Source organism: Lutra lutra, chromosome 3, assembly GCF_902655055.1.
Source record: "Lutra lutra chromosome 3, mLutLut1.2, whole genome shotgun sequence".
NCBI classification, from domain to species: domain Eukaryota; kingdom Metazoa; phylum Chordata; class Mammalia; order Carnivora; family Mustelidae; genus Lutra; species Lutra lutra.
The window spans coordinates 62,134,450-62,146,701 of NC_062280.1; the positions used below are offsets into that span (position 1 = coordinate 62,134,450).

General features: G+C 37.0%; 1 protein-coding gene across 4 annotated transcripts in view; it reads right to left on the minus strand.

Moving 5' to 3' along the window:
• Window positions 1-12,252, minus strand: part of GRB14 (growth factor receptor bound protein 14) — a 117,790-nt gene that overhangs the window by 15,467 nt on the left and 90,071 nt on the right. For 3 of the 4 annotated variants that reach the window (XM_047721957.1, XM_047721960.1, XM_047721958.1), the window contains 5 exons: window positions 11,325-11,446; window positions 9,518-9,592; window positions 6,355-6,492; window positions 1,539-1,649; window positions 1,251-1,346 (listed from right to left, as the gene is read on the minus strand). In XM_047721957.1, the coding sequence (XP_047577913.1) occupies window positions 1,251-1,346; window positions 1,539-1,649; window positions 6,355-6,492; window positions 9,518-9,592; window positions 11,325-11,446 (542 nt within the window). The remainder of the gene's footprint in view (window positions 1-1,250; window positions 1,347-1,538; window positions 1,650-6,354; window positions 6,493-9,517; window positions 9,593-11,324; window positions 11,447-12,252) is intronic. The other variant, XM_047721959.1, reaches the window with a different exon arrangement.

Consider the following 12,252-nt stretch of genomic DNA (forward strand, 5'->3'; position numbering starts at 1 on the left):
AATGTCAAAATAGGGAAATCCTATAGAGACAGACACAGATATGGTTGACTGCCAGGAGCTGGGAGTTTCCATTTGAGGTGATAAAAATGTTTTGAAGCTAAAAGCTAGAGAGATGGGGTCGGTGCACAACATTCTGAATGAACTAAATGGCTCTGTATTGTTCACATAGTTAAAACGAACACAGTTTAATATGTTCACCGTATTAGCCCAGTTGATTAAAATAGTTAATTCAGTTAATTTTATGATATGTGAATTTCACCTCAATTAAATAAATTAAAAGAAAAATAAATAAAACTATCTTCCCAACCTGGTATGAGGACTAATAATTCTGATTCTGATTATTCTGCCCTTCTTCAAAAGGAAATGGTTGATTAATTTTTAAAATTATGAAGTTGTGTTAAATTTATTAGCATAGAAGCTTTGAAATTAAATATGTGTTTTCTGTACATTCTGGAAGAAATCATTCTATGTCTTTCTTCCCCACATAACTTTTAGAACTCTTATTTCTCTCAAAATGCTTCCCAGTAAACTATGCTTATTTAAGTTGTAACTTCTACTTAACACAAAGTTTGATATTTTAATAGTATATTATACTAAAATTTACATTATAATTTGAAGTAAACTGGAAAGCAACTTATACAACACTTAAATGAAGTGTAAAACAGTTGCACTAGACATACCTAGGTGGGCATGTTTTAAAACACACGTCATGGTGGATTGATAACAATATTTTAAAAATACAGACTGAGTCATTTATAGAAGGTTTTTCTAAGATTTAATTTTTTTTCAGTGTTCCAAAATTCATTGTTTATGCAGCACACCCAGTGCTCCATGCAATACGTGCCCTCCTTAATATCCACCACCAGGCTCACCCAACCTCCCACCTCCTCCCCTCCAAAACCCTCAGTTTGTTTCTCAGAGTCCACAGTCTCTCATGGTTTGTCTCCCCCTCCGATTTCCCCGAACTCACTTCTCCTCTCCCATCAGTTATACTAGCTGTACATGTAATACCCTCGAAAAAAATAAAATTCAGAGCATTTCTAAAAATGGAATACTTACTCCACACGCACAAGATAAATGCATTAGGCTATTCCACTCTACTAATGTTTATCTTTTAGATAAAAAAAAAAAATACAAACATTTGGGTACACAGACTTATAGTGAGTCTTCACATTTTGAAATAACAGATATTTTCAAACTTTGATGGCACTCACAGCATTAATAGAAATTCACGCCTGCAGTGAGATTACCTTAAGCAATCTAATCGCAGTCACCCAGCACGTCCTACTCTGCTCTTCTTCTGCACAGAGCATTTTCAGGTCTCGGGGCCCTCCCGCTTTGTTAGGCTAGAAGGCCACAGCACATTGTTTATCGTTAATGCATATCTTGAAGGTAACACCTGTTGAAATAAAAGCCACTAAAATTCTCCTATATATAAGAGAAAGCTGTCTCTTTTTCAAAAGAAATTAAAAGAAACCCAAGCTTACCTAAAAGGCTGAGGCTTGCTTTATTCATCTATCAAAATATTAAGCCTGTACCTTAAAGCAGAATCCATAGTTAGTCGGTGCTCCGTGTTTTTTTTTGCCTGCCAGGGACACATAAATATCACTATTGCCAAATTCGCTGAAAAACTGCAAATGCCGTGGTTCCTTTAAAAAGATACAAATGTGAGAGTTGAAATGAATCCATACTTTTGCACGCTCTCTTTTGCATTTCTATTATATTACATAATTTATACCTTAGCAAAACAATTATTCTAAATAATGGCACAGAAATACAAAGGGAAGAAAAATGAAGTTACTGTATCCTTCAAGAACCAGGAACTTGATACAATATTATTTGAGAAGTGGTGATTTGTTTATCATTTAACGGTCAATATATGCAAAAATCTTCATCTAAAATTGTTCTCTTTAACCACCATTTCAGGAATCTCAGGGAGAGAAAGCAGCAAAGAATGGCTTTTAAAAATGTTTTCCTTGTCCAGGTTTCAACTAGTGGTAGTTCGACAAAGGCAAGAAGGGTGGTTTGAGCCTCCACAGCAGTTAGAGAAAAAAAAGGAAAAAGAGACAAAGATTCCTGCTTCATTTAGAAAAGATCCCCCTCCCATCTGGGTACTACCTAGCACCCCACGGCAAGCAACGAGGCAGGGGGCATAACTACCTTCTGTACGAAAGAAGGTGGCTGGTACAGATGAGTTCTGGGAAATTACCTGGCAGTTGAATGTTTCTGATTTTCAAGGTAAAGTGGAATCATGTACAGCTATTTCTTCTCTGGGAAATCCATGAGATTTAAAGCTGGTCAAGGGAAATCACTGGGTCATATTATGCTGTGACAGGTTAATAACTTGGAGAAGTGCTTAATTCTGGGGTTGGATGTATGATCAAAACTGACCAAAAATGCATTTGTTCTTTAAAACCTTGCTACTAGTCGTGTGGTCCCAGACCAGGACCATAGGCATCACCTGGGAGCTTATTAGAAATGCAAAACTCTGTGGCCCCACCATAGACCTACCGAATCAAAATCTGCATTTTAACAAGATCCTGGGTGATTCATAGGCACTTAAAACTAAGAAGTAGTGCTCTAAAAAAAAAACAAAACTGAAAAGACAGAAAACCCAGAACATTTAGCAATTGGAGCAACCCATTCAAATCCATATCCAAAAAAATTTCAGTCATTTACCAGCAGGCTATTCCATCCTAGATGACTAGCAGAGCAACAGTTTCTGTGTATGTCACTGTCCTCTGTGTGTCACTGTTCTTAGGCATTTTGATCTAATGAATGGCTACAGTTCCCATCTCCATAGGAGAATAAGGCAGAAAAGAAAACTGTTAAAAGAGATCCAGCCTAGGGCCCTTGGAACAAGGGAAGAGGAAGGAGAAAGGTACTCTTACTGTCATGGCCTTTAAAACTATTTTTTGATAGAAACTGATTTGCTAGTAAAAGTGTCTGATTCCTATGAAGAAAAGATAAAACCAGCCCTGTCCACTGATACTGTAGAAGTCTGTGAAACTGAGTCTTCTGGATGTAAGAGAAAGGCAGCTTGAGAAAATCTAGAAGGCTACAGAGGCAGGATGAGGTTCATGTTTTGACTGATTTTTGCTCCATTAGTGCAGATATATCAAGGCTTAAGATACTGTACGATCAGAAGCCTGAGCTGGCATGGTGAGCAAAGTCCACGCACGCACATGTGTATATATGGTGAGAATTGGGAGAGAGGTGTGGTACTTAGACGTTTCTCTGTAAATAAAAGTCACAGCCACATCTCCAAGGCTTGTAGCAGTGGCTAACTAACTCCCATGCAGCCCACATCTTCAGAAAGTATAATAAATCAAGACCTTCTCACAGAAAAAGGACAGGAAATGGTCTCTTTCCCAGGCAGAAATGTCATATTAAACATTAGATAACATGCATAATTTATGTCAAGGTCATAATCCTTGAGGTTACCTAATACCTTGTATTTCTTTTTTTTTTTTTTTTGAGGGGAAACTTAAAATCATTTTTATGTATAGATTGTGGAACATGACCTCATTAGACATAAGCTAGAGAGAAGAATATTATGTACTGTAAGTACAGCAAAGTCAGACACCAAGTTGAAAAGAGCTAAGATATGGACTGAGAATAGAGGTTTGATGCCTATAATTCTGCCTGGCCAGGGAGAAGACCAATGCAAGGATAAAAGCACGGATCCAGTAGATGGAATAAGGAGCTGTTTTTTGTATAATGGGTGGGCAGGGAAAGGAGGTGAAGGCTAAAGTAAAAATATAATGGGCAGTTGATTTTAATGAGAAACCAGTTGAAGAAATAAGAATTTAGGAATTAAAGAAACACTATCCTATCTTCCAGTGAAGTTTTACTGGAAAGAGTGCAATCAACATGATTACTGATTTAGAATCAGATTTCTCTGATGTTAAAAGTATAAAGATACGCATGTATTTGTTTAAAAAACACCTTCATATGTAATTTCATATTTAGGAAACAGGGAAACGAACAACCTCATTAAAATTTAGACTAGGGAAACTCTAGAACCTTAATTACAGAAATAGGTAATCATTTATCCTAACATTATTCCTGATAGAAAAATTTGAAAACTAGTTTAAATGTTCAAGAAAAACTGGTTGAATACTAGTAGTCCAATGATGTATACTTAAAAACAAAACATTTCTGTAAGGGAATGTGATACTAAATTAGTAGAGCCCTGTGCCAGCACTTACACTTCAAGGAGACACACACGTGACGTGCACACATGTGAACAGCAAAGAAGGAAAACTGTGTATAAGGGAAAGCTGAGGAAAGTCTGGAGGAGTCAACTATCATTCCTTGTGCCTCCCTATCACCCAAAAATCTGGTCACTGTCATTAATTGTTTTCTGGGCATTTCCACTCAGATGCTTCACCCTTAAACACAATATATCTAGAACTAAGATCATTATCCTACTTCTAAGATAATGTGATAGCAAACATCCTTTTCCTGTTTACGCTATTAAATCACCGCCTATTTCTTTATTTCTTTCTCTAAGAACATCTAAAATGCTTCCTCTCCTTTCGCATCAATCAGTCAACAAAACCTGGCCAGCTACTTCTTAATCTTGTACCCATCCCATTCTTCCCCTTCCACTGCTCATTGTAGGTAAAATCCTGTCACCTTTACTCTGGATTACTGAATGACCATCTATTTAGCATCTGTGCTGCTAGTATCTCTCTCTCTCTCTCTCTGTCCCCCAGCTCCCTGCAACCTTTGATCCCTCCCCCTCGTTCTTTTTTTTTTTTTTTCCTCTCTCACTCTATCTACCGATTTTTTAAGCTCCTTATGGCCATAGTAATCCTACAACTTGATCATCTCACTCTCTTGCTCAAAATTTTTCACTGGCTTTCTATAGTGAGTTGAGTGATTATTCCTGCTCCCAAAAGACACATCCATGCCCCATCCCAAGAAACTGTGAATACCACCTCATTTGGAAAAAGGCTCTTTGCAAAAGTAATGAAGCGAAGGATCTCAAGATGAGACCATCTCAGATAATCTATGTGGGTCCTACACCCAAGGACAAATGTCCTTATAAGAGACAGAAAAGGCCACATAAAGACAGGGAGGCTGGAAGGAGGCTGCCACAAGCAAATGGGTGTCTGGAGCCATGACTGCCCAAGACAGAAAAGCCTACAGAAATTTAAAGGATCACATAATGATAGTGAGCAATACATAATGGATGAACATTTCCAGCATAAATATAAACAGAAATTTGCAGATGGAATGCATATGTTGAGAATCGAGTAAGATTTATCAGAATACATTTGAGTGCACCTAGAAATATAGTCAGGGAAATTACTGAATACCAATGATTATCACGATATTTGAAAAACAGCCAGGAAAAATGACAGATTACCCACAAAGAATTAACAATGTTGTTTGACAACAATAGATGCATGAAAACAGAATTAAAACAGCCACCCATGAAAACTCTCAAAATCAGTTTTACTTGGGGTGCCTGGGTGGCTCAGTCTGTTAAGCATCTGCCTTCAGCTCAGGTCACGATCCCAGGGTCCTGGGATCAAGTCCTACATTGGGCTCCCTGCTCAGCAGGGAGCCTGCTTCTCCCTCTGCCTGCTGCTCCCCCTGCTTGTGCATTGCTCGCTCTCTCACAAATAAATAAATTTTTTTAAAGTTTTATTTGAAAAGGATCAATGCATTGCATAAAACGTCAGCACTTATAAAACACGGCGTAGTTGCCACTGACTAGACCACACAGACATAGAGACAACGTGGTGCCGAGCATGGTGGGACTGACGTGGGCGAGTGGTGGTGTGGGAGCATCTGCACAAGTGTGCTTGTGCGACTGCATGCACAGCTGTACGCACTCCAGCACACACACAAACACGTGCCTCCACCGCCGGTCATCACACAACTCCCTTTAGGAATCTATAATGTGGCTAAGGAGACAAAACTATCACACGCACAAAGGAAATAAAAACAATGACAATTCAGTGGAGTGTTACTAACTGCATCAACAAAAACAGAAGTTCAAGAGGGGGCAAGATCAGGAGGACAACCTGGGTGAAAAGAGGAGACGTGGACTGTGCTGGACCTCATAGTCTGTAGCCAAGGGTAAAGAGGAAGGGGGTGAATTAGGAGAGAGAAATGAGCACAGTATGTGGTCGCAAAATAAAAGCATCTAGATTCCATCACAGGATATATGTTGAAATTAGTGGGAAGCTGAATAGTCAGTTTTTAAACTGATTATGGCAAATGTTTGGTATCTAAAATCAATGTACCAACTCTTGATATCCAGTAATAAACTAATAAAAACAAAGGAAAACCCACTTTCACTTATAGTTCATAACACAACATGGACATTTCAATTACCTTTGATGTCCCTTTAGTAGAAAAATATAAACCAGATCTTCTTAGAAGGAAGTAAATCTTTTTCCAGGACTTCTTTCCCTGCTCTTTTGCATGTAAGAAGCCATGGATTTCAGGGTATGTGCTTGAACTCAGAAACATCTGCAAGAAAAGTTAGACACCCTCATGCTGTTTCTGAATCGGTTACTGTAGCCATCTAGTAACCCAAGATTTCAAATATAAACATGCAAACTCTAACAGTGTCAATATCACTTAAAGGTATATTACAGGCATGGCAATATAAATACAACAGAAAATAAATCAGTCTTTTGATAACCTGAGGCAAATTCCAAATGAAAATCTGTTCACAAAATATACATTCTATGTGGTCAGGACTTAGCCAACACTAGAATCGTAAGTTTTCTGAATATCTATTTGAAAAGCTAGATTTCATCTAAGAGTTAAGTCCTGATACTTCTCATCCTTTTCTATGATTTTCCCTGAGAACCTATCAGCTTCATTACATTGCAAGTAAAAGACCACAATCTTGACTTCAATTATTGAATTGTTTAGAAAGTTGAGCCGGTTCTCCTCCCTGATGAAGTAAAGCAAACAATCTTTTCTCTGTCCTCTATGGGGTTCAGTGGTGGGTGGCTAGAGTACATTGTGTTTTCCAAAGAGAACTGCAACACTATCTCCCATCCCACATGTTCTTCTACAAACGGATCTTGCCACCTAACCCTGCAGGGCTGGAGTCTGTGTCTCTACCTCCTTTGAATCTGGGCAAGGCTTTATGACTGCTTTGACCAATGGAATACAGCAGAAGTGACAGTCAGCTAGCTCTAGTTCTAGACCTTAGCTGGCCCGATGGCCTCCACTAGTTAACTCCTGGAAGCTAGCGGTCACATAAATATGACTACGGTAAGACAGCTCTGCTGTGAGAAGCCCTATGTGCTAGTAAAGCCCGTAAGGATGGAGACCCCATGTGGAGAAAAGAGAGGCCAGGGGGAGGGGCGGGTAGAGGGGACACATCATGAAAAGCCATCTTAAGAAGGGGAACCTCAACCCCCAGGGAGTCAACGTGCCTCAAAGATGACCCTTACCCAGCTAAACCCTCTCCGAATTCCTGACCCACAAAATTGTTGGCAAAATGTGAGTGGGTACTTAAGCCATTAGGGTTTGGAATAGTTTTTTACAAAGTAATAATGAACTGAGACAGTAGGCATGTGCTGGTCAGGGAAATGAGAATGAAAACGAATAGCTCTGTGTGAGTGGTTGTACTCAGCATCCTTAATAAGACGATGGAAATGCATTAGCATCTCATTAAAAGAAGAAAACAGAAATCCCTATGAATAAACAAATGCAAAATGGAAAAATGTAAAGTGAGAGAAATTACTCTCTAAAACGATGTGACATATTTTAAAAGGCTACTCAGGGAAATGCTGAGAACAGATATATATGTTTTTAAGTAAATTATTAAAATTTTTTTAATTTAATGAGCCACAGTTATTAATTAATTGACATGCAAAACAGGCGAGTAGGTTTTTTAGTTTGAGTGCTTTCCAAGTTATTAAGCCAAACCAATTAAATTTTAAAAAGGGAGTCAGAGAGGTCATACTAGAAAGAGAAGAAACGTTTTAAAAAGTGGAAACATTGCCTCAGTGGAGAGAAAAGGTCAGAGGCACATGCAGGACTATCTAATTCCAAAGCTATGATTTTTCTTGTTTTTGTAATTTCACATTAAAGTCATATAACTATATTAGAGGAGAATTGGGGAAAGGAGTTGGAATAAAAGCTCCAACGCACCACCCTGTCACAATCCAGTGGTGAAGCACAGAGAGGGCCTGGGAGCTGGGCCCTCACCCTCGGGCTATATGTCGACGCCCCTGCCATTCAGCCTAGTATTCTGATGGGGTGTCTGTGAAACCTGGTCGCATAGAAGAAGATTTTAGGAAAATCTCTTGAGACTCATCATATTTCTAAAATATTATGAAGAGCAAAAATGAAATATAAACTATTAAAAAGCCCATAGAAAACAGATCTGTAACACCCAATATATTTACCGATATACTTAACTACCAATATATTTCAAGTACTATCTCTATTGGAAATATTAAAAGCTGTCTACTTTAAAGATCAGAGAATACTGAGTGGGCTGACGATGCCCGTGGGCTTAGATCAAACGGTAACCATTAAAAAGACATTACTGGGGACGCCTGGGTGGCTCAGTTGGTTAAGCAGCTGCCTTCGACTCAGGTCATGATCCCAGTGTCCTGGGATCGAGTCCCACATCGGGCTCCTTGCTCAGCGGGGAGCCTGCTTCTCCCTCTGCCTCTGCCTACCACTCTGTCTGCCTGTGCTCATGCTCTCTCTGTCTCTAACAAATAAATAAATAAAATCTTAAAAAAAAAAAAAATAAAATAAAGACATTACTGAACATTAACCTGTTAACCACTGCAGAGCTTCTGATGTGAAATCTACTGATCTACGAAAAATAAAATAATGAAAATCATTGTTTTATTGAAATGAAAATACCTTTTAAAAATGATCACATAAAGCCACAGCCAGTTTGGAAGAAATGAGCCCCAAAGATGCAAAATTAAGGAGATTTTTAATTAAGTAACTAGTATCCTTAATTCAGCTAAGACATTTTAGAACTCTGCTCAAGAATGCAACATAGCTATGACACGTCGGTATACAAAATATATGTTTTTACATCTTTTTTTCTCCTTTCATGTAGTTGCTAAATATTTTAAGATAAATAGGATTGGGAGCATTTGCTATAAAAGTTAATACTAAATATCTGTTAGCAAAATGTCTACAATTTACTGGGAGTTTTGATTTAAAGACTAACATAGTCTTTAAACACATCACAGAGCAAAATTCTGCCAAGTTTCCTTTCATGATACACATTTTTTGAACACATTTTTTTACACACTGAAAATCCTTTGACAATCAGCCAAAACTAGAAAGAATAATGGTGTTAGGAGCCTTTCCTGATTCAGGGACTTCTTTGTTCAGGTTTTGTTCTTTTCTTTCCTATTGTTTCTTTTCTTTTCAGGTTCATCTCCAGCAAAAATTCATCCGTCGAGGTAGAACATTTCAATCTGGGCATGTAAAAATATGGACCTTAAAGTTTCCCTTTATTATACTGTTACTTACATACTTTAATGGAAATGTGTTTTACCTGCAAAATCTGTGTGGGAGATATTTCACCATTGGTTTCAGTTGCAAAGGACACCATATGCTCTGGAAAAAAATACTGACGAAAAGATATAGGTTACATTACCTCAAAAGCCATGCTAGAAAAGATTCAATTATGACTCTATATTCAGGTATCTTAATGAAAAGGTAGGAGTACAGCCCAAAGATTAGCAGGCACCCTCAGATAATGCAGATAAAGAGAGAACCACATTCATCAAGTTCAAAACAATGCCTTCAGGATGACAGTGTCTCTGCTCCCATATCTCTTCTCTGAGTCCTGGGGCCACTCCAGCAGATACTAAAGGACCATCAATTCCATGTCACAAAGTCAAGACTCATAGAATTAAAGGGTATGCTTAAGGTCACAGTCACAGGACTTGTCTTGGGGCCAGGGAGCTAGAAGAACCAGGACTTGTCGGAGGGCCGGGGAGCTGTAAGTCAGGTCCTTTCCAACCTTGTTCAATCATAAAATTCATCCAGGGCAGTTGTTTAAAATAGAAATTCCCAGGCCTTGTTTCTGGAGTGTCTGATTCAGTAGGTCTGGGTACTCTTTCCTCCCCCGGGTAATTTTTATGATCAGACACATTTTGAAAATATAGACTACTATACTTCCTCCAAGGACAGGGTTTTACAACTGTTCTATTACCATCTGGCCTAACTCTGTGGTCAGAATTAGTTACACCATTCCTGATTTCCACCCACTAGCAGCCCCCTATCCCTCCACCCCCAAAATGACAAGCAAAAATGCCTCCAGACATTGTCAAATCGCCCCCAGCTGATAACTACTGCTCTAGGTCTACAAAATGAGTGTAGAGCCTTGTTCAAATAATAGTAATAATAATAAAATATAACCAAAAGCAAGCACTATAACCATATACCTTTAACTATATTTTTAAATTCTTGCATTTAATAAAGATTCACAAAAAGAAAATAGTTTCCCTTCAAATTCTAATTCCATTTAATTTTTATTAGGATGCTTTTCTTTGTCAAAGATCATCCCATTATGTTTTTATTAATAAGTTCAAATAAAAGGGAACGTAAGAGATCTTCCAGGGTTTGAAAATATTCTATTATAGTATGTATCATATATTTTTCATAAAGGATCATTTCAATCCAATTATCCAAAACTTCGTGTAAAAATATGTTACAACTGTAAAGATAAAAACAATTTAAAATAATGAGCCCAGAGGCTATTCTGACTTCTCCAGATCCCTAGTCTTCACTAGAATGTGACACACATTTTTTTTTTCATTTAAAGGGAACTATTATAAAAGTAGTATTTATTAGATAATGCTCTGGTCTTTTATCTCATTTCTATTTAGCTCAGTCATTACTGCACTGAAAAAATATTTTGGAACAGCAAGATGCATGTCAATTTGAAATTTTTAGCTAAGCTATAGCATTCCCAACAATCATCAATCTGTTTTTAGGTTAGAAATTTTTTTACTTAAATTTCCAAAATTCTGTGAAAAGTGTTCAGCTATAATACTTTGGAGCTGCTTATGGATATCTAATTATTGATTCCCAAAATTAAATGTGTAATAGTTTTCTTAGAAAGAAAAAGAAGAAATAGCTCCCAAAACAGTTCATCGGAACTTCTGTGATAATGTTGACTCATCAATAGAGTACAAAGAAACGTAACTGTGATGTTCACAGAACAGAGTTTTTACTTGCAATTTACCCAACGGGGAATTGCATTTGATTTATGATGACTCTTTTCTTCACATAAAATAAAATAACATTTAACAAATTCATTATTTCCCATAACTATTAATAAGGATTTCACTTACCATTGGGTTTTTAAAGAATTCATATTTGGCATAATTTTTTCTAAAGTATAGTTTATTCTCTTCTTCCATTCCCCAGTTAGACAGCACTTCAATCACCAGCTCATGGTCTTCCATTGTTCTTTCTGTAAGGAATGTTTCCGTGAGTATGTCAACAGACAGACGGATGGATGGATGGACGGACAAATGCATAGACAAACATGTAGGTAGAAAGAAATATATATGGACACACGTATCTGTATAAATTTACAGATTATATTATGTATGTACCTTTATTAAAATATAGGAAATTTCAGCTCAATTCTAGAATAGCCAGATTGATAATATTTTAGCAATTTTGAATTAGTAATGTTGATTTTTTATACCAAAGCAGACTGTAACCTGAAGAGAAAAATGACAAAATATCACAATGCACTTTTTGTTAATTCTCAATTCCTTTTATTGCTATGTAAATTACAATTAAGTTTGATAATAAATCTGCATTAATAATGCAGGAGCTATTCTTTTTTCTCCAATTCGTCGTGATGTCAAAATTAAAATATTTGCCTCAAGGTTGAAAAATTCACCCCATTAGCAGAGAAAAATTTTGACAGGTTCAAAATGCATTTAAAATACACAGACTGTGTAGTTGAGAAAAATTAAAGTAAAAGCTTTAAAAGGAAAAATTTTAATGCAAGAACATACAATTTTTAAGATACCTAATTTCTTGTAACACTTTATTATTTCAAAGCTAGTGTTCAAACATTAACATATATACCTAAATATACTTATATATTTATATATAAATACCTATATATAGGTATATATTAATATACCTAAATATATTTCAGATAGGGTGGGAAGGCACTTGGGAGGAAAGGTACTTAAATGAAATAAGCAAAAACAACTTTACAGAGGGGAACAAACCATGCACAATTCCTATTTTAATAAG